We start from the raw sequence: 21,296 nt of genomic DNA, 5'->3' as shown, positions 1-21,296 counted from the left end.
CGAGGCGGGCGGATCACCTGAGGTAAGGAGTTCGAGAGCAGCCTGGCCAAAATAGTGAAACCCTGTCCCTACTAAAAATACAAAAATTAGCCAGGTGAGGTGATGCGTGCCTGTAATCCCACCTACTCGGGAGGCTGAGGCAAGAGAATCGCCTGAATCTCAGAGACAGAGGTTGCAGTGAGCGGAGTCTGCACCACTGCACTCCAGCCTGGGCAACATTGACACTCTAGCCTGTGTCAATTAAAAAAAAAAGGCAAAGTCTCATCTGAAGATGTGGATTTGGGAATCATTAGAGGGACTGAATGAGATCATCCAGGCAGAGAATGGAGATGGGAGACCAGAGCGTGGAGCCCCGAGGGTGGAGAAGATGAGGAGGAACTAGGGAGGGAGACTGGGAAGGAGTCGCTAGTGACATGGGAGGAGAACCAAGCTGGGGCTGTCACAGAGCCTGCAGAAGGCAGCATTGAGAAGAAGAGAGGGAGCCTCTGTGTCTTCTGCTGTTTCAAGGTGGGCTCTGTAAGGACAGAGCTTTTCCATTTGATAAGCCAGATGGAGATTATGGAGACCCCGATAAAAGCTCTCATATGGGGACGTGTTGAGAAAAGTCAAGCGGAGGAGGTGAGGGGGACAATTATTGAGGGACGGTGCTGCAAAGGGGAGCAAAGAAAGATGGCTTTTGATGTCGGGCATGGTGGTGCACGCCTGTAGTCCCAGCTACTCAGGAGGCTGAGACTAGCTTGAACCCGGGAGGTGGAGGTTGCAGTGAGCCGTGATCACACCACTGCACTCCAGCCTGGGCAACAGAGATTCTGTCTCAAAAAAAAAAAAAAAAAAAGGAAAAAAAAATAAAGAAAGGCAGCTTTTGATATTGTGGAGGCTAAGCCATGTTTGTATGCTGATGGAATCATCCTGTAGTAATGCAGAGGGGGATCATGTGGTGGGGGAGGGGACAAGAGCTAATGAATAAATGGGGAGACAGCCATGGGACCTGGGGCCCATCTTCACAGCTCCCATTGCAGCCAAATCAAGGCAGGGAGTGTGGTGGGTTTGGGAATGCTTCTTCTCATCTGATGCTTCTGTTTGTTTGTCAGTGACACACGGGTGAGATGAGGGGCGTGGGGGATGCTGTTGTGAAATGATGACCTGGAACAGAGGGGAGGGCGATGTGGCCATGGAAAAGTGAGACTTGCCGGCAGCATCAGACATGAGTGGTTACTGCTTGAAAGTGAAACCCATCAGGCCGGGCGCGGTGGCTCAAGCCTGTAATCCCAGCACTTTGGGAGGCTGAGACGGGCGGATCACGAGGTCAGGAGATCGAGACCATCCTGGCTAACACAGTGAAACCCCGTCTCTACTAAAAAATACAAAAAACTAGCCGGGCGAGGTGGCTGGCGCCTGTAGTCCCAGCTACTCGGGAGGCTGAGGCAGGAGAATAGCGTAAACCCGGGAGGCGGAGCTTGCAGTGAGCTGAGATCCGGCCACTGCACTCCAGTCTGGGCGACAGAGCGAGACTCCGTCTCAAAAAAAAAAAAAAAAAAAAAAAAAAAAGAAAGTGAAACCCATCAATAAGACAGGATGTTCTCCAGCCCGCGTTGAGCTGCTTAACATGGGTACAAGGCTGGGTGGGTTTAGCCAGGGTGGGGTTTGCCAATGAACACAGCAGGATGAGACAGGGCAGGTGCTGGCAGGGCATGCTAGTGACTGGCAGGGCATGCTAGTGACTGTGTATTTGCAGGTTGCCCGGTCAGGTCAAAGAACTAGGAAGTGGCAGAGCCGGGGGAGGGGAGGGTGTCTAGGAGAGGTTGGGGAAGCCTCCCAGGTGTTCAGGGACACTTTGGATTGTGTGGCTGTGGCTGAGGGCAAATGGGTGGAAGAAATCCATGCTGATGTGGAAGAAGCCACCACCTGGGATGAACCCAAGGGCTCCAGAGTGTAAGAGCATTCTTGACGCCCACTCAGAATACACACACAGACACACACACACACGTGTGCACATCCATGTGCACTTTCACACAGCCACACACACCTTCCTCAGTTTGACTCCAAATAGGGGTTTGATGTGCCATATCTGCCTCTGCCCTCTTCCTCTTCCTGATCCCCCCTGCCCTACCCCTACACAGCCCGTCCCCATCCCCATTATGGCCCTACTTACTGGTGGAGGAAGAGGCCCCGGTGCTGGCTGGGTCTCCACAGCCTCACCCCTGAATAGAGGAGAAACCCGCAGGTGGGGGAAGGGCTCAGCTGAAGGTTTGCCCCCCTCCCCTCCCCTCTCAGCCCCGAGGACACCCAGTTCCACCCCAGCCTCATCTCCTTGGCCTTCTCATCTCAGGGGGCTCCTTATTTCCCCACATCCTCATGTACACAGGCTCACGGAACCAAGCATTCTGGTATTCCAGCCGTTACACAGGTGGGGAAATTGAGACCCAGGGGAGCATGACCTGCCCAAGGTCCTCTACCGAGTCAGGAGCAGTCTGGACTAGAATTCACCTCACCTGAAACTCAGCAGAAGGGCATCCTTGTTGGGGGCAGGGGATGGCACTGGAGGGTGACTTACCCTCCTTTTGTTTTTGTAGGTCCAGGCATGGATGGCAGGAAGGAGCTAGCTGTCTTTTCCTCTGGAGCCACCGTGGACGTTGGGGGCATTGCTTCCTGAGAGCTGTCCCCATGTCCCCCTGGGCTGGGCTCTGGCGGAGCCTCCTGTGGCCTGATGTGTGGGACATCTGCCTCCTTGGGGCGCTTGTCTCCCAGTGGCTGGCCACGGCCGGCCAAGGGGCAGGAAGGCACTGCTGGCTGCACCACGTCTGCCTGGTGACCGAGGGTGGATTGATATCCGGGGCCCTGCCGAGGACAAGGACACTAAGGCTGGGGAGCTCCATCCTGGTTCCCAGGTGAACCTCAAAGCTCCAGGTGAACTGGAGACCAGTAATGACACACTTACTAGGATCCCGGCACTTCAGGCATCATCTTACTTAATTCTCCCAGTGCTCCTAGAAGGCAGCACAGGTACTCCTACACTTTGAGGGGTGAAGAAATTGAAGCCCAGAGAAGGCGTGGCCTACCCAAAGAACCACACTTCCCTGTGGGAGTGGAATGAGAGCATGGAAAATTGAGAAGATCCCCTTTAAATAGGATTTTCTTGTGTGTGTGTGTGTGTGTGTTTTATTTTTTTCTCTTTTTTGAGACAAGTCTCACTCTGTCACCCAGGCTAGAGTACAGTGGCATGAACACAGCTCATTGCAGCCTTAACCTCCTAGGCTCAAGGGATCCCCCTGCTTCAGCCTCCCAAGTAGCTGGGACTACAGATACCTGTCACCATGCCTGGCTGATATTTTTAAATGTTTGGTAGAGATGAGGTCTCACTATGTTGCTCAGACTGGTCTTGAACTCCTGGGCTCAAGCATTCCTCCTGCCTCAGCCTCCCGAAGTGCTGCGATTACAGGCATGAGCCACCACACCCAGCCTTAAATGGGATTTTCTAAGGGATGTTTCAAAGAACAAGAATCCTTCACGAGGCTCCTTAAAAAGAGGGGTTTTGGCCAGGCGTGGTGGTACACACCTGCAATCTCAGAATTTTGGGAGGCCAAGGGGCAGGTGGATCACTTGAAGTCAGGAATTCACGACCAGCCTGGCCAATATGGCGAAATTCCGTCTCTACTAAAAATACAAAATTAGCTAGGCATGGTGGCTCATGCCTGTAATCCCAGCTACTTGGGAGGCTGAGGCATGAGAAACACTTGAACCCAGGAGGCGGAGGTTGCAATAAGCCATGATCACACCACTGCACTCCAGCCTGGGAGACAGAGTGAGACTCTGTCTCTTAAAAAAATAAATAAATAAAGGCCTAAGTGGGTGGATCACATGAGGTTAGGGGTTCGGGACCAGCCTGGCCAGCATGGTGAAACCCTGTCTCTACTAAAAATACAAAAATTAGCTGGGCGTAGTAGTGTGTGCCTGTAATCCCAGCCACTCAGGAGACTGAGGTGGGAGGATCACTTGAACCTCCCACCTCAACCTCCCACCTGAGGCAGAGGTTGCAGTGAGTCCAGATCACACCACTGCATTCCAGCCTGGGCAACAAGGCAAGACTCTATGTCCAAACAAAAAGAAAGAAAAGAAAACAAAGAAAAGAAATGTGGTATATTGTGGTATATCCATAGAATGCAAATATTACTGAGCAACCAAAAGAACAACATGTTGATACACACAATACACGAATCTCTTTCTTTTTCTCTCTCTTTTTTTTTTTTTTTGAGACAGAGTCTTGCTCTGTCCTTCAGGCTGGAGTGCAATGGTGTGATCTTGGCTCACTGCAACCTCTGCCTCCCGGGTTCAAGTGATTCTCCTGCCTCAGCCTCCCGAGTAGCTGAGATTACATGCGCCTGCTACCATGCCCGGCTAATTTTTATTTTTATTTATTTATTTTTTTTGAGATGGAGTCTTGCTCAGTTGCCCAGGCTGGAGTGCAGTGGCGTGATCTCGTCTCACTGCAAGCTCCGCCTCCTGGGTTCACGCCATTCTCCTGCCTCAGCCTCCTGAGTAACTGGGACTACAGGTGCCCACCACCACGCCCGGCTAATTTTTTTTTTTTTTTTGAGACGGAGTCTCGCTCTGTTGCCCAGGCTGGAGTGCAGTGGCACAATCTCAGCTCACTGCAAGCTCCTCCTCCCGGGTTCACGCCCTTCTCCTGCCTCAGCCTCCCGAGTAGCTGGGACTACAGGCGCCCTCCACCATGCCTGGCTAATTTTTTTGTATTTTTAGTAGGAGACGGGGTTTCACTGTGTTAGCCAAGATGATCTCGATCTCCTGACCTCGTGATCTGCCCGCCTCGGCCTCCCAAAGTGCTGGGATTATAGGCGTGAGCTACCGCGCCTGGTCTTTTTTTTTTTTTTTTAATATTTTTGGTAAAGACGGGGTTTCACCATGTTAGCCAGGATGGTCTCGATCTCCTGACCTTGTGATCCACCCACCTTGGCCTCCCAAAGTGCTGGGATTAACAGGCGTGAGCCACCACGCCCGGCCTGGAAACAACACTTAAATGCTTGTGATGTAGGCTGGGGGAATAGTCCAGTGACCCACAGACTGAGTGCTTGACATCTTCAGGGCACAGAGGGGAGCAAACACTCTGTAACCCAGGCTGGAGTGCAGTGGCCTGAACACAGCTCATTGCAGCCTTGACCTTCTGGGCTCAAGGGATCCCCCTGCCTCAGCCTCCCAAGTAGCTGGGACTACAGGTACATGCACCAGAATGGAGGGCATGCTGGGAGGGGGCTCTTTTACCTCCTCTGTGGTAGGTCATTCCATACCCTTCTTCCCAGATCTCCTAGGAGGGTACCTGGCAGCTCTCAGGAGGCTCATCCTCCCCGGTTCCCCGGTTCCGTTGCCTCCTCTGCTGGCCCTCGATCTCCTTTCCGGAGCCCAGCTGCTGCAGCCCTTCAGGTCCTTCAGGAACCCAGGAAGGCAGCAACCCTAGCTCACTCTGATCCTGGCCTGCTTGCAGCTCCTGGGACCCTTCCTGGGGGACCCAAGAGGACTGCTTCTTCCTGGAGAAAATAGACAAAGTGACACTTCAGCTCCCAGACTGGGGCACTGTTCTATGTTCTTATAGGGTTAGGCATACCATAGGTGCATACCTAACGCCTGGAGGGACAAATGGAGGACCCACAGGAATTCCCCAAATCATAGATACTTTCATGTCAATGTTTTGGGGAGTTAAAATTTAAACTTTCAAAATTATTTGTAGAGACAAGGTCTCACTGTGTTGCCCAGGCTGGTCTTGAACTCCTGGGCTCAAGCAATCTTCCCACTTCGGCCTCCCGAAGTGCTGGGATTAGAGGTGTGCACCATTGCGTCCAGCCTAGAATTTAAGGTTTATAGTATTTTTAAAACTATTTTTCAGAAAAAAAATGAAACAAAAATCAGAACTGGGATGCAGAGAAGACAAGAGATTTGAGCTTAAGGTCATAAAGCTAAAGATAACTGTTCAAAATTTGAAGCTGTGTCTATCCGATCTCACTTTAGTATTCTGGAGTGTTTCCTCCAAGCTTCTTCCTATGCATATGTATACTTATATTTTTTGAGACAGAGTCTTGCTCTGTCACCCAGGTTGGAATGCAGTGGCACGATCTCAGCTTACTGCAACCTCCACCTCCTGGGCTCAAGCAATCCTCCTGCCTTAGGCTCTCAAGTAGCTGAGACTACAGGCATATGCCACCGTGCCTGGCTAATCTTATCATATTTTTTGTAGAGATGGGGTTTCACAATGTTGTCCAGGCTGGTCTTGAACTCCTGGGCTTAAGTAATCCTCCCACTTCAACCTCCCAAAGTGTTGAGATTACAGGCGTGAACCATGGTGCCTGGCCATTGCATACATATATATAGATACACACACACACACACACACACACACACACACACATATATTTTGTTTTTTCTTTGAGATGGAATTTCGCTTTTGTTGCCCAGGCTGGAGTGCAGTGGTGTGATCTCGGCTCACTGCAACCTTTGCCTCCTGGGTTCAAGTGATTCTCCTGCCTTAGCCTCCCAAGTAGCTGGGATTACAGGCATGTGCCACCAAGCCCGGCTAATTTTTAGTAGAGACGGGGTTTTGCCATGTTGGCCAGGCTGGTTTCAAATCCCTGACCTCAGGTGACCCTCCCACCTTGACCTCCCAAAGTTCTGGGATTGCAGGTGTGAGCCACTGTGGCTGGCCTAGTCTACTTTCTTCAATTAACATCATAGCCTACATTTTTCCCATGCTAAAAATCCTTCAGAAACATGCTTTATATGTTTTTTACGTTCATTAAATGTATACAATTCCATATTTTATAGATAACCATCATTAACCATTTCCCTATTGTGTGGGCGCTTCAGGGGTTTCCAATTTTTTAGTATTTATTTATTTTTTTGTAGTTTTAGTAGAGGCAGGGTTTCACCATGTTGGCCAGGCTTCTCTTGAACTCCTGACTTCAGGTGATCCACTCACTTCAGCCTCCCAAAGTGCTGGGATTACAGGCATGAGCCACCGCACCCGGCCCAATTTATTAGTATTTAAGATAATGTGACAGTGAAAATCTTTGTGCATAAAACTGCCTGAATCACCAATTATTTCCTCATGGCCTATTTCCAGAAATGGGTGAGGATAAAGGTAGTTTCAAGGCAGTTTAAACAAATTGCCACGTTGATGAAACAGGTATGTCTAAATGGTTTCTGTTTCAACCAGCATGGTAGGCAGTAGTTGTCTCAGTGGGCCTCGGACCTGGCTTGAGTTCTCTCTCCTAACTTTTCTTGTACAGGAGGCTATTTAGGAGCTTCTGGTTATAGTCAAATCCAACTAAGCCAGCTAGCCTTTATTATTTCTATTACCCAAGCCTTTCACGTTGCCTTCTTTGGCTCGCTCTTGATTTTCTCTTTTTGAATATATTCTTGCTGTAGAAAAGGTTTAAAATATATACAAAATTTAGAAAACAATTACATGTATATCTTTTATGTGTTCCTGTGTTTCCCAACCTTTTTTTTGTTCATTATTCTATTAATTCAGTGAATCTATCTATCTATATATATATATGTATTTTTTTTTTTTTTCTAAGACAGTCTCGCTCTGTCACCCAGGCTAGAGTACAGTGGCGTGATCTCGGCTCACTGCAAGCTCCGCCTCCTGGGTTCACGCCATTCTCCTGCCTCAGCCTCCCGAGTAGAGTAGCTGGGACTACAGGCGCCCACCACCACGCCTGGCTAATTTTTTGTATTTTCAGTAGAGAGGGAGTTTCACTGTGTTCACCAGGATGGTCTCGATCTCCCGACCTCGTGATCCGCCCACCTCGGCCTCCCAAAGTGCTGGGATTACAGGCGTGAGCCACTGCGCCCGGCCTTAGTGAATCAATATTTATAGAACATTTACTACGTGTCAGGCATAGTACTAGGCACGAGGGCTTTGAGGCTGAACCAGGTACATGATACTCCTCAAACAAGACACATAAAAGATGTTTGTGGTCTCGTTGGGGGAGTTCAGACAAAAGGTGAACACGAACTCCTTAGTGCAACCGGTGCAGTGAAAGAGAAGGACAAGGTGCTGTGGCAGGTGGAGCTGCCTTGGCCTGGGAGTTCTCCATTCTCTCTCCCTCGCAAGTGGGCTACAGGGCGTTGTCTCCTGGACCTGTTCTCTGGAAAGCCCCTCAGCTCACCCTGGTTTTGCTGGAGGCCTCTGCTCCTGTGTCCTGAGCTCTGAAGGCCCCTCCTTGAATGTGTCTCTGTATCTGGGCCCCTTCTCTGGCCCTCCTGAAGCTGATGAGAGCTGCTTCCTGCTGCCCACTTCCGAAGCATCTGGAAACATGACCTGGACAGAGATATCCATGGCACTGGCTTGAGGGCTGGCATTGAGTAGCCATTCTGGAGTGATCCCTCCCACTCGTCCCTGGGCACTCTCCTGGCCTCAAGGACAGGGAGATCCCATGCCTGACTGGGGAAGCTGTTGGAGAGGGGTGAGCAGGAGCCAAGAGGCAGAGATGGGGGCTGGCCCTGCTGTTGCTGTTGCTTAGCACTTAAGGCTCTGGTATGAACTGGAGTCCAGATTAGTACCTGAGACAAGGGGATTGCCCTGAGGACAGCTTGAAAGAGCACCCTGGGGGACCCCAAGACTCTCACAAGGTCCAAGAGAGGCCTTTGACAATTCCCATGCTTTCAAAACACAGGCTGTAGTTTGAACTGAGTTTCTATTTCATTTTTTGAGAGAGTTTCACTCTGTTGCCCAGGCTGGAGTGCAGTGGTGAGATCTCGGCTCACTGCAACCTTCACCTGCTGGGTTCAAGCGATTCTCGTGCCTCAGCTTCCCGAGTAGGTGGGATTAGAGGTGTGTGCCACCATGCCCAACTAATTTTTGTATGTTTTTTTTTTTTTTGTAGGCCAGGCTGGTCTCAAACTTCTGACCTCAAGCGATCCACCCGTCTCAGCCTCCCAAAGTGCTGGGCTTACAGGCATGAGCCACCGTGCCTGGCCTGAACTGGGTTTTGATCACTATCATGGTCTGTCACTCTCCAACTGGGTGACCTGGAGCCAGTGATTGAGACCCAGCTCCAAGCATCACCAGAGTCAGCAAACTCCAAACAAATGGACTCGATTAATTGCCCTTGATATAATACAAGATTCTGATGTGAGCTAATACTAACAGGCACCTACTATGAGGCAGGGCCTGTGCTAGGTGCCTTCTAGGGATTTGACCCAGTTAGTCCTCACCGTAAAACAAATGAGGCTCAAAGGGGTGCAGTGACATGCCCAATGTCATACAGCTGGGTAAGTGGTGGGACTGGGACCCCATGACGATGCTTGTTGAAAAAATAAATGGGTGGGTGAAGGCAGCCCTGAATGTTCACCTCTAGCCTCTCTCCTAGTCTCCTCTTCCTAGCTTCCTGTCCTAGTCTCCTCCCTCCAGGCCCTTTCCCTGCCCCAGGGGAAGCGAGGATTTATAACAGAGGCTACAGGGAACATACCCAAAGGCATGTTGACTTTTTTTTGTTGTTGTTTTTTTTCTTGTCCTTTTTGTGGAGAATGGGGTCTCGCTATATTGCCCAGGCAGGTCTCAGACTCCTGGACTCAAGCTATCCTCCTACCTCTGCCTCCCTAAATGCTGGGATCACAGGTGTGAGCCAGTGCACCTGGCCTTTTTTTTTTTTTTTTTTCTGAGAGGGGGTCTCACTGTGTTGCCCAGGCTGGTCTTTAACTCCTGGGCTCAAGCAATCCGCCCACTTCTGTCTCCCAAAGTGTTGGGATTGCAGGCATGAGCCACGGCACCTGACTGACTTTTCATTTTAATTAATTAATTTGTTTGTTTATTTATTTTTGAGACGGAGTTTCACTCTTGTTGCCCAGGCTGGAGTGCAATGGTGCAGTCTCTGCTCACCGAAGCCTCCACCTCCCAGGTTCAAGCGATTCTCCTGCCTCAGTCTCCCGAGTTACTGGGATTACAGGCATGCACCACCATGCCAGGCTAATTTTGTATTTTTAGTAGAGACGGGGTTTCTCCATGTTGGTCAGGGTGGTCTTGAATTCCCGACCTCAGGTGATCCACCCACCTCAGCCTCCCAAAGTGCTGGGATTGTAGGCATGAGCCACCACGCCCGACTGGCTGATTTTTTAAATGGTGATATCTTTGGCCCTGAGGAAACTGGATGGGGAGGAGGCTCTTCTTTACGCTCTTCAGTTCATGCTACTTGGTACATTCAAAAAGAGGCTGGCAGGGCGCGGTGGCTCACACCTGTAATCTTAGCACTTTGGGAGGCCGAGGTGGGTGGATTAGTTGGGGTCAGGAGTTTAAGACCAGCGTGTCCAACATGGTGAAATCCCATCTCTTCTAAAAATACAAAAAAATTAGATGGAAATCGTTTGAACCCAGGAGGCAGAGGTTGTAGTGAGCCGTGATCACACCATTGCACTCTAGCCTGGGTGACAGAACAAGACTCTTGTCTCAAAAAAAAAAACAAAAAAACAAAAAAACAAAACGCTGGGCATGGAGGCTTACACCTATAATCCCAACACTTTGGGAGGCTGAGGCAGGCAGATCACTTGAGCCCATGAGTTCAAGACCGGCCTGGGCAACATGATAAAGCCTTGTCTCTACAAAAAAAATAAAAAATTAGCTTGGTGTGGTGGCACATACCACGCCTATAGTTCCAGCTACTCAGGAGGCTGAGGCAGGGGGATTGCTTGAGCCTGGGAGTTCAAAGCTGCAGTGAGCCATGATCATGCCACTGCACTCCAGCCTGGGTGAGAGAGTGAGAGCCTATCTCAAAAACAAACAAACAAACAAACAAACAAACAAACAAAGAAACATATTTGATGGAAAGAGGCTGAGAGGTGTGATGGAAGCTTAGGATGCAGGCTGGGCGCTGTGGAGGGGCATGGAGGGAAGCCCTGAGTAGCTGTCAGGAGAATAAAGCTGGGCTGGAGGCTGCAACGGGAGTTCGGAGGCCATGGAAGGCACCTAGAAGAGCAAGTAGGCAATTCTGGGTTTGCTCACCCTGTAGCTCTTTCCGTTACAGAAGCCAGCATTGTTTTTGGGAAGCTTCTCTTCTCCATTCAGCCCATGGGGCTCAGTGGAGCCACCTATCACCTCTGTCTCCATTGTATCAAGAGATCCAGACCACTCCCCACTGCCGTGGTGACTGGTTCGAGGGTGAGCATCTGACCACAATCTGGGCCAATGACAGTGATGCTAGAGACTTGCTTCAACTATTGCAAAGAGGCTCACTTCCTGTTGGAATGCTAAACCAGAGTATGTAAGATGGGAAGATGTAATCCTGGAGTGGCCAGGGCAATCCCTGCCATCTTGCAGGGAGAGCTTGCCTGAGAATGAATCCAACACAGAGCAACATAGAGCCAAGAGAGCCATTTAGCACCTTGATCTAGCCACACCTGAAGTCTATGAATGCATTTGTCAGTTACCCAAACTGATGTATTCTCTTTTCTGCTTAATCCAGTTTGAATTGGGTTTTGTGTCCATTTTTAACAGAGCCTTAATTAAAGCAGCTGGGGAGGAAGCCTGGGCAGGGGAAGGGAAAGGTGCCAGCTAGGAGTGAATGGATCAGAACATTGGGTACAGGTCCCTACCTGGCTGACTCCTGGTATGGTAGGCTCAACACCAGCCCGCTTTATGGTGATCCTCAGGCCAGGGCTTGGCTGGGTCCCTGGAACCTTGATTCTACCCTCTGTGTACATCTGGGTGTTTCTATTGTCCATGATGCCAGGGCCAACACAGCTGCCAAGGGAGGGGCATCAGCTACTGTGCTCCTACAGGAGAAATCCAGTCAAGCTTCCCACCAAGCCCATTACCTAACTGCTGCTTCAGGAGCCCATGTGGAGCCTGTAATGTAGACAGCGTGGCTGGTGGGAAGAGGCGGGGCCAGGCCTCGCAAGGAGAGGCATGCGTCAAAACCAGAGAGCTAGCCACGTGCCATTTACCCACATGCGTTTCCTAGTTCTCACAATGACCCTGAGGAAAAGGGGCTCTGGAAGGCACAAGACTTGCCCAAGATCCAACACCTGCTAGGTTGCAGACGAAGATTTGAACTATGGCCTGTTGAATCCCAAAACCCAGGCACTTTCCCCGTCTGCGACATTTCCTAAAGGATATTCTTTGGCATACTGGTCCCTTGAGATGCTCCATGGGGTTCCAAGGCTAAATGCCTTTGGAAAGTGCTGTGATAAGCAAAATGATACAGGCTCTTTCCTGTACAACTTCTCAGAGCCTTTAGAATACTAATATGCCTTTTAAAGAGAGTCCAAGAATGTCACAGCTGCTCCTGCTATAGATGAAAACTCCATGTTCTTAAATGGAGCTAAGGAACAGGAACTGGGGACATCTGTCCATCTGTCTCAGGGCCCCAAGGTCTCCAGTGGCAATCTGCAGTTCACCAAAGCACCCACACCCTGCCCTGGACACATCCTTTCTTTTTCTTTTCTTCTTCTCTTTTTATTATTATTATTTTTTTTGAGACAGAGTCTCGCTCAGTGGCCCAGGCTGGAGTGCAATGGCGCGATCTAGGCTCACTGCAACCTCCGCCTCCTGGGTTCACGCCATTCTCCTGCCTTAGCCTCCATAGTAGCTGGGACTATAGGCGCCTGCCGCAACGCCTGGCTAATTTTTTGTATTTTTAGTAGAGATGGGGTTTCACCATGTTAGCCAGGATGGTCTTGATGTCCTGACCTCATGATCCGCCCGCCTCGGCCTCCCAAAGTGCTGGGATTACAGACGTGAGCCACCGCGCCTGGCCTTCTTCTTCTTTTTGTTTTGTTTTGTTTTGTTTTGTTTTTTGTTTGTTTGTTTTGAGACACAGTCTTGCTCTGTTGCCCAGGCTGGAGTGCAGTGGTGTGATCTTGGCTCACTGCAACCTCTGCCTACCGGGTTCAAGCAATTCTCCTGCCTCAGCCTCCCTAGTAGCTGGGATGATAGGCGGCCGCCACCATGCCCAGCTAATTTTTGTATTTTTAGTAGAGATGGGGTTTCACCAGATTGGCCAGACTGGTCTTGAACTCCTGACCTCAGTGATCCACCCGCCTCAGCCTCCCAAAGTGTTGGGATTACAGGGGTGAGCCACTGCACCTGACCATTTCTAAAGGCTTTCTTACTGTCTCTCCTCCACCTCTTTCATCCAACCTCATATTCAGCTGTGCCACCACTCCCTACACAAATTTTCTGTTTTAATCCAGGCAGGCTCCTGCAATCCTAGTCCCACAGATCCCAGCCTCTGTGCCCACCTCCCATTTTTTCTATCTTTCTAATAGCCCCCCACCCAGTCTTCAAGCTCCTCCCTCTTCTCCAAGTTTCCAACCATCTCAGCTCTCTCTCCAGCCACTGAATTCCTTTGAGGCAACATCAGCGCCATTTCTATGGGTACATGGATCCCCTTTCACTGTTAACTAGTTTCCAGGAGTAAATCCTAACCCCACACCCCTTCCTCCCATAGTGAGACTGTATGACCTTGAAGATCTTGATGGTGCTTCTTCCACTTTATATCACGGCAGGCCCGCCAGCATCCATGGAGGAATCTTCTATGTGCTGGAAATCTTTGTAAACAGTATTCTAACAGCCCCTGTGAGGTCAGTGGGTTCAGCCCTGTTTTAAAGATAGGGAAATTAAGGCTCCGAGCAATGTCTTGTCCAATACCACATGGCCGGTCTGCAGAGGAACTGGATTCAAACCCAGGCCTGTCTGCCTCCCACGGCCGCCCATCTCACCATATCATTTTGTCTACAAAGAATGTCTACATTCATTTCCTCGTGCAATCAATAACCATTTAATGACATGTGCCCGTGCTAGGGACGTCAGGCCTTGGGGGATACACTGGGTGTCCTGACGGTTCCCACAGTTTACCAGGGACACAGAGGAGGTGCACTTAATAGCTGCTGACCCAAGTCCCCACTTCCTCTTCCTGTCCTCCAGGTCCTTCCTGCAGTTAGAGCTGCACCCCTACCATGCAAACCAGACCTCAGCTGGTTTGGTGGGGTGACCTCCCACCCCCGGTGCAGCTCTGGCCTCACAAAGGACCAGGCTCTCACCTGGAGCAGAAAAGTCAGGGCTGTGGCCAAGTCCTTCTCTCTTCCCTTGGAGTTCCTTGCCCCTCCCCAGCCTCTTTCCCATTAGGGTTCCCCTAACCTTTCCTGCTTCCTCTGAGTCTTCCTGTCTCAGGGGTGGATGAACCACCTAGGGAAAATCTCCCCCCACGCCCCTCAAACACCCCCGCTATTATCCATTGTCTCTGCCTGAGAATGTGCAGGCTCAGACTTGGACTTCTCAGGCCTCAGTATTCCACAATCTGAAGTTTTACTGAAGTTTTACTGGAGCCCAGAGGGGTTCCAGCCCCCATCTGTCCACATCTGGAGCTTGCTAACTGTGAGAAGCTAGACAACGAGGGGACGCCCCAATGCTAGTTAGAGGGGCTTGGAATCCAAGGGCAGAACAGGGAGAGAAGTTGACAAATATCGACTATGTCTCCCTTTCAGATCACTTGGGACCCTTTTTTGTTCACAGCTGTATTGAAATTTAACTCACATATCATACAATTCACCCATTTAAAGTGTTACAATTCAATGGCTTTTAGGATATTCACAGAGTTGTGCAACCCTCGCCCTAATTCTAGAATATTTCTATCACCCCAAAAAGAAACCCCACACCCCTTGGCCATCATCCCTAATCTTCCCACCCCAAACCCAGCCCTAGGTAACCACTGATCTACTTTCTGTCTTAGTGGATTTGTCTATTCTGGACATTCCATATAAATGGAATCATACAATATGTGGTCCTTGGTGACTAGCTTCTTTCACTTAACATCATGTTTTCAAGGTTCATCCATGTTGTAGCACATATCAGAATTTCATTCCTTTTTGTGGTTGAGTAATATTTCACTGTATGGATATACCCCATTTTGTTTATCCATTCATCAGTAGATAGAAATTTGGGTTGTTTCTTTTTTTTTCCTTTTTTTTTTTGAGACAGGGTTTTGCTCTGTCACTCAGGTTGGAGTGCAGCAGTGCAATCATAGCTTACTATAGCCTCAAACTCCCGGGCTCAAGTGATCCTCCCACCTCAGCCTCTGAGTGGCTGGCTGGGACTAGAGATGCATGCCACCATGTCTCGCTCGTCTTAAAATTTTTAAAATTTTAAATAGAGGCGAGGTCTCATTAGGTTGCCCAGGCTGCTTAAAGTCCTGAGCTTAAGTGATCCTCCCACCTTGGCCTCCCAAACTGCTGGGATTACAGGTGTGAGCCACCATGCCTGGACTGTTTCCACATTTTAGCTATTATGAATAATGCTGCTATGAACATTCATGTACAAGTTTTTATATGAACATACATTTGCACTTCTCTTGGGTATGTAGCTAGGAGTGGAATTGCTGAGTCATATGTCAACTCTATGTTTAGCTTTTTAGTAATTGCCAGACTTTCTCAAAGTGGCTGTATCATTTTACCTTCTTACCAGCAGCATATGAGTGTTCCAATTTTTCTGCATCTTCTCCAACACTTGTTATTATCTGTCTTTTTATTTTTTATTTTTTGAGACAGGGTCTTGCTCTATCACAGAGGATGGAGTGCAGTGGTATGATCATAGCTCAATGCAAACTCCGACTCTGGGGTTCAAGGGATGCTTCCACCTTAGCCTCCTGAGTAGCTGAGAGTACAGGTGCACACCACCACACCTGGCTAATTTTTAAATATTTTGTAGATGGGAATCTCACTATGTTGTCCAGGCTGGTCTTGAACTCCTGGGCTCAAGGGATCCTCCTGCCTCAGCCTCCCAATGTGTTGGGATTACAGGTGTCAGCCACTGCACCTGGCCTTACTTGTCTTTTTTATCATAGCTATCCTAGTGGGTATGAGTGTAAAGTGTTATCTCATTCTGATTTTGATTTGCATTTCCCTAATGGCCAATAATGTTGAACATCTTCACGTGCTTATTGGCCATTTGTCTATCTTCTTTGGAAAAATGTCTATTCAGAGCCTTAGCCTTCGTCCTTTTTTTTTTTTTTTTTTTTTTTTGAGACAGAGTCTTGCTGTGTTGCCCAGGCTAGAGTGCAGCAGCCTAGTTCCAGCTTACTGCAACCTCCACCTCCCATGTCCAAACAGTTCTCCTGCCTCAGCCTCCCTAGTAGCTGGGATTACATACAGGTGCGCACCACTATGCCTGTCTAATTTTTGTATTTTTAGTAGAGATGCAGTTTTACCATGTGGACCAGGCTGGTCTCAAACTCCTGACCTCAGGTGATCTGCCCACCTCAGCCTCCCAAAGTGCTGGGATTATAAGGTATAAGTCACCACACCTGGCCCTGTTTTTTGTTTTTATTTTTATTTTTTTTTCAGACAGGGTCTTTACTCTGTCCACAGGCTGGACTGCAGTGGCATGAACGTGGCTCACTATAGCCTTGACCTCCTGGGCTCAGGTAATCCTCCCACTTCAGCCTCCCGAAGTGCTGGGATTACAGGCATGAGTAACAGCACCCAGCCTCCCTTTGTCCATTTATATTGGGTTGTCTTTTTATTGTTGCATGGTAAATGTTCTTTATAAATTCTAGATACATGTCCCAAATCATATATATGATTTGCAAAATTTTTCTTCCATTATGTGGATTGCATTTTCACCTTTTTGTCTTTTGAAGCACGAAAGTTTTAAATTTTTGTAAAAGTTCCATTTATTGGCCGGGTGTAGTGGCTCATACCTGTAATCCTAGCACTTTGGGAGGCCGAGGCGGGCGGATCACGAGATTAGGGGCTTGAGACCAGCCTGGCCAACAAGGTGAAACCCCATCTCTACTAAAGATACAAAAAATTAGCTGGGCGTGGTGGCGCATGCCTGTAATCCCAGCACTTTGGGACGCCGAGGTGGGCAGATCACCCGAGGTCGGGAGTTCGAGGCCAGCCTGACCAACATGGAAAAACCCTGTCTCTACTAAAAAAACAAAATTAGCCGGGCATGGTGGCACATGCCTGTAATCCCAGCTACTCGGGAGGCTGAGGCAAGAGAACTGCTTGAACCCGGGAGGTGGAGGGTTGCAGTGAGCCAAGATCGCACCATTCCACTCCAGCCTAGTCGACAGGGTGAGACTCTGTCTCAAAAAAAAAAAAAAATAAATAAAAATAAAGACTACAGATAGGGTGCAGTGTATACTGCTCAGGGGATGGGTGGACCAAAATCTTACAAATCACCACTAAAGAAACTACTCATGCAGGGCAAGGTGGCTCATGCCTGTAATCCCAGCTCTTTGGGATGCCAAGGGGGGTGGATCACTTGAGGTCAGGAGTTTGAGATCACCTTGGCTAACATGATGAAACCCTGTTTCTACTAAAAATACAAAAATTATCTGGGCATGGTGGTGCATGCCTGTAATCCCAGGTACTCGGAAGGCTGAGGCAGGAGAATTGCTTGAACCTGGGAGATGGAGGTTGCAGCGAGCAGAGATTGCACCACTACATGCCAGCCTGGGCAACAGAGCAAGACTCCGTCTCAAAAAAAAAAAATTTACTAATGTAACCAAAAAAAAAACAAAAAACAAAAAACAAAAAACAAAAAAACCTTAGTCATGTAGCCAAATACCACCTGTACCCCAACACTAACCTATGGAAAAGTAAATAAATAAAAAGGTTTGAAATCAGGAAGTGTGAGTCCTCCAACTTTGCTCTTTTTCAAAATTCTTTGAGGATTGACTGCCCCTTTTATAAGTGGTTTCCTCATCTGAAAAATGGGAGAATTTCTCTTGGAAATATCTATGATGGCAGGAAAATACAGCAGAGAAAGGTAAGTGACGTATCATCTATACGTCTGGAGGCTGTCAGGGAAAGCTTGTTCACATCACACCCCACCTTGGCCCTGCACCTACCAGAAATCAGCTGGATGAGTCACAGTGAGATTTTCCACCCCTGCTCACCACCTCGTACACAGGATGGACTCTGTCTGAGCCTATACTTTGCCCGTTGGCTCGAATTGGATTTGTTTGGTATACAGGGTAGTTAAACTGGGAATAGATGGCAGGTCCAATTATTCTCAGCAGCAGAGGTTTAGGAATGCATATCAGGAATGTCCAGCCATGTGGTTAGGGTTTGAGAATAACGCAAGGGGCTGGCTGGCCTCCAACTACTAGACAGTGTCATTTCCCCCAGCTTGTCACTGGTTCAGTGGCCCCCATTACACAATGAGGATAACAATCGTTGCCTTGCCAACCTCACAGCGATTATTGTGCCAGGCTACTGTCTCCCAGAAAGCCTTCCCTGACTGTCCCCAGACTGTGTGGGGTTTCTTCTCTTTGCTCCCACAGCCCCTATGAATTTGTTTCATTATAGTATCTTTCATTCTGCGTTGCCAAAGACCGCTTTTCTCTCTGTCTCCTCCAGTCTGTGAGCTCCAGGATGGTAGGAGCTGGATTGGCTGCATCTCAGTGACCCCAGTACTCAGCATCTGGCATAGAGTATGGGCTTGATGCCTGTTTTTGTTAGACTGAACAGAACTGACAGTGCTCTGAATGGCTGCTTGTGGGGGCTCATACCTGTAATCCCGGCACTTTGGGAGGCCAAGGTGGGTGGATCACTTGAGGTCAGGAGTTTTAGACCAGCCTGGCTAACATGGTGAAACCCCGTCTCTACTAAAAATACAAAAATTAGCCAGGCATGGTGGCGCATGTGTGTAGTCCCAGCTACTTGGGAGGCTGAGGCATGAGAATCGCTTGAACGTGGGAGGCAGAGGTTGCAGTGAGCTGAGATCGATCGTACCACTGCACTCCAGCCTGGGTGATAGAATGAGATTTAGTCTCAAAAAAAAAAAAAAAAAAAAAAAAGGAAAATAAGGCCAGGTATGGTGGCTCATGCCTGTAATCCTAGCACTTTGGAAGGCTGAGGCAGGAGGATCTCTTGAAGACAGGAATTCAAGACCAGCCTGGGCAACACAGCAAGACCCCTGTCTCTACAAAAAGTAAGAAAATTAGCAGGGTAGGGTGGTATGCGCCTGTAGGCCCAGCTACTCAAAAGGCTGAGGCAGGAGGATCCCTTGAGCCTGGGAGTTTGAGGCTGCAATGAACGATGATTGCACTGTTGCACTCCAGTGTGGGGTGACAGAGAGAGAGATTGAGAGAGAGAGAGAGAGAGAGACCCTATCTCAAAAAAAAAGGAAAATAACCAATATTTGCAAAAATGTGAAGAAATTGAAACCCTTGTGAATGTAAATGGTGCTGCTGCTGTGGAAGACAGTTTGGAGGCTCCTCAAAAAGCTGAACAAGGCCGGAAATGGTGGTTCACACCTGTAGTCCCAGCTACTTGGGAGGCTGAGTTGGGAGGATCACTTGAGCCTGGGAGGTTGAGGCTGCAGTTCCAGCCTGGGCAACAGAATGAGATGCTGCTTCAAACAAAACAAAACAAAAGTGCTAAACATAGCATTATCCTATAACTCAGCAGTTTCACTCCTACGTATACATTCAAGAAAATGGAAAACAGGACTTGAACCAAGTGTTCGAACACCAATGCTCATAGAAGCCTGATTCCCAACGCCAAAAGGTGATAACATCTCAATTTTGACAGATGAATGGATAAACAAAATATGGTATATACATGCAATGGAATATTATTAAAAGGAATGAAATTCTGATCCATGCTACATGAATGAACCTTGAAAACTTGATGCTAAGTGAAATAAGAGACACAAAAGCCCAATATTGTATGATTCCACTTATAAGAGGTATCTAGAAAGGCAAATTCATAGAGACAGAAAGTAGAACAGAGGTTACTAAGGGATAGAGCAGGAGGAAATGGGAAGTTATTGCTAATGGGTATGGAGTTTCTGTTTGGGATGACGAAAAGTTCTGGAAAGCATGGTATAGTTGCACACTATTGTGAATGTACTTAATTTCACAGCGCTACACACTTAAAATGGTAAATTTTATGTTATGCATATTTTACAATAAAGATGTAAGTGATTAGATCAATCCTATAATAAAGAGCTTATAAAAAATGAGTAGAAATGGCCAGGTGCGGTGGCTCCTGCCTGTAATCCCAGCACTAGGGAGGCCAAATTGGGCGGATCACTTGAGGTCAGGAGTTCAAGACCAGCCTGGCCAACCTGGTGAAACCCCCATCTCTAACAACAACAAAAAAATACAAAAACTAGCCAGGCGTGGTGGCGGGCGCCTGTAATCCCAGCTACTCGGGAGGCTGAAGCAGGAGAATCGCTTGAACCCGGGAGGTGGAGGTTGCAGTGAGCCGAGATTGCACCACTGCACTCCAGCCTGGGCGATAGAGTGAGACTTCGTCTGGAAAAAAAAAAAAAAAAGTAAAAAGGAGAAGGAGAGTGAGAGAGAAAAGTAAAGAAGGGGTGGGGAAAGTTTGGGGTATTCAGTGAGTCAGAGATTTGGGATCAGCTGCACCCTACACAGGGGCTGGTACATTGTAGGCCCTCAACTGGAGGAATGAATGAGAGAATGGTGGGAAAGGAGGGATTTTGAGAATTTGGCTATGGTAGACATTGTATCTCCTAGAATATTCTGGGATAAATCTAAGACTAGAATTCTTCTTCTTCTTCTTTTTTTTTTTTTTGAGACAGAGTCCTGCTCTGTCGCTCAGGCTGAGGTGCAGTGGCACAATTTCAGCTCACCACAACTTCCGCATCCCGGGTTCATGCTGTTCTAGTGCCTCAGCCTCCCAAGTAGCTAGGACTACAGACATACGCCACCAAGCCCGGCTAATTTTTGTATTTTTAGTAGAGACGGGGTTTCACCATGTTGGCTACGCTTGTCTCGAACTCCTGACCTCAGGTGATCCCCCCGCCTCAGCCTCCCAAAGTGCTGGGATTACAGGCGTGAGCCACTGCGCCCGGCCTGGAATTCTTCGTAAATTACTTGCGTTACCAAACTTTACTTATTTGAATACAACTCGTTGTTGAGGTTTGGCCACACGGGGCTCTGAGCACATAAGTGGGTTCCCATAGGGGAAGCATGGAGGGTGGTAAGGTAAGGGCATCCCCTTACTCTGGTGGGTCGGGGGGCCAGCTGACCCTTAGTCAGGAGAGGGAAGGATATTCAGGCAGAGGAGGCGCGGCAGCAAAGGCTGGAGGACAGAGATGCTGCAGTGTGGGCTACGGCTTTGCCTCTCGGCCAACTGGGCCCCAGGCCTAAGAACTGAAGCGATGGGGATGATCCACACCCAGACCATGGGATATGGAGGGGTCCATCTATGGCCGGCGCCGGTCTCTTTCTCTGCGTCCGACGGTGTCCCGAGGGAGAGAGAAGCGTCTGGAGGGAGAGAGAAGCCTCCGAAGGTCTCCCGCCGCGTGTCTT

At 48.8% G+C, this 21,296-nt stretch overlaps 1 protein-coding gene across 7 annotated transcripts in view; it reads right to left on the bottom strand.

Moving 5' to 3' along the window:
• The window catches only part of LOC105473231 (spermatogenesis associated 21), a 50,842-nt gene extending 29,598 nt beyond the window's left edge, over window positions 1–21,244 (bottom strand). For 5 of the 7 annotated variants that reach the window (XM_011726928.3, XM_071099912.1, XM_024790148.2 and 2 more), the window contains exons 1-7: window positions 17,859–18,150; window positions 13,469–13,603; window positions 11,599–11,778; window positions 8,181–8,332; window positions 5,333–5,540; window positions 2,555–2,838; window positions 2,153–2,201 (exon numbers count right to left, since the gene is read on the bottom strand). In XM_011726928.3, coding sequence (XP_011725230.2) covers window positions 2,153–2,201; window positions 2,555–2,838; window positions 5,333–5,540; window positions 8,181–8,332; window positions 11,599–11,727 — 822 coding nt within the window. In that variant the 5' untranslated portion in view covers window positions 11,728–11,778; window positions 13,469–13,603; window positions 17,859–18,150. Of the gene's footprint in view, window positions 1–2,152; window positions 2,202–2,554; window positions 2,839–5,332; window positions 5,541–8,180; window positions 8,333–11,598; window positions 11,779–13,468; window positions 13,604–17,858; window positions 18,151–20,987 lie in introns of those variants that run through there. The other 2 variants (XM_071099901.1, XM_071099933.1) reach the window with 2 other exon arrangements.
• Window positions 21,245–21,296: the final 52 nt, after the last annotated feature.

Source organism: Macaca nemestrina, chromosome 1, assembly GCF_043159975.1.
Source record: "Macaca nemestrina isolate mMacNem1 chromosome 1, mMacNem.hap1, whole genome shotgun sequence".
In the NCBI taxonomy this organism is placed as follows: Eukaryota; Metazoa; Chordata; class Mammalia; order Primates; family Cercopithecidae; genus Macaca; species Macaca nemestrina.
Note: the sequence above shows the minus strand (reverse complement) of the source record. Positions and strands in the feature narration are given on the sequence as shown.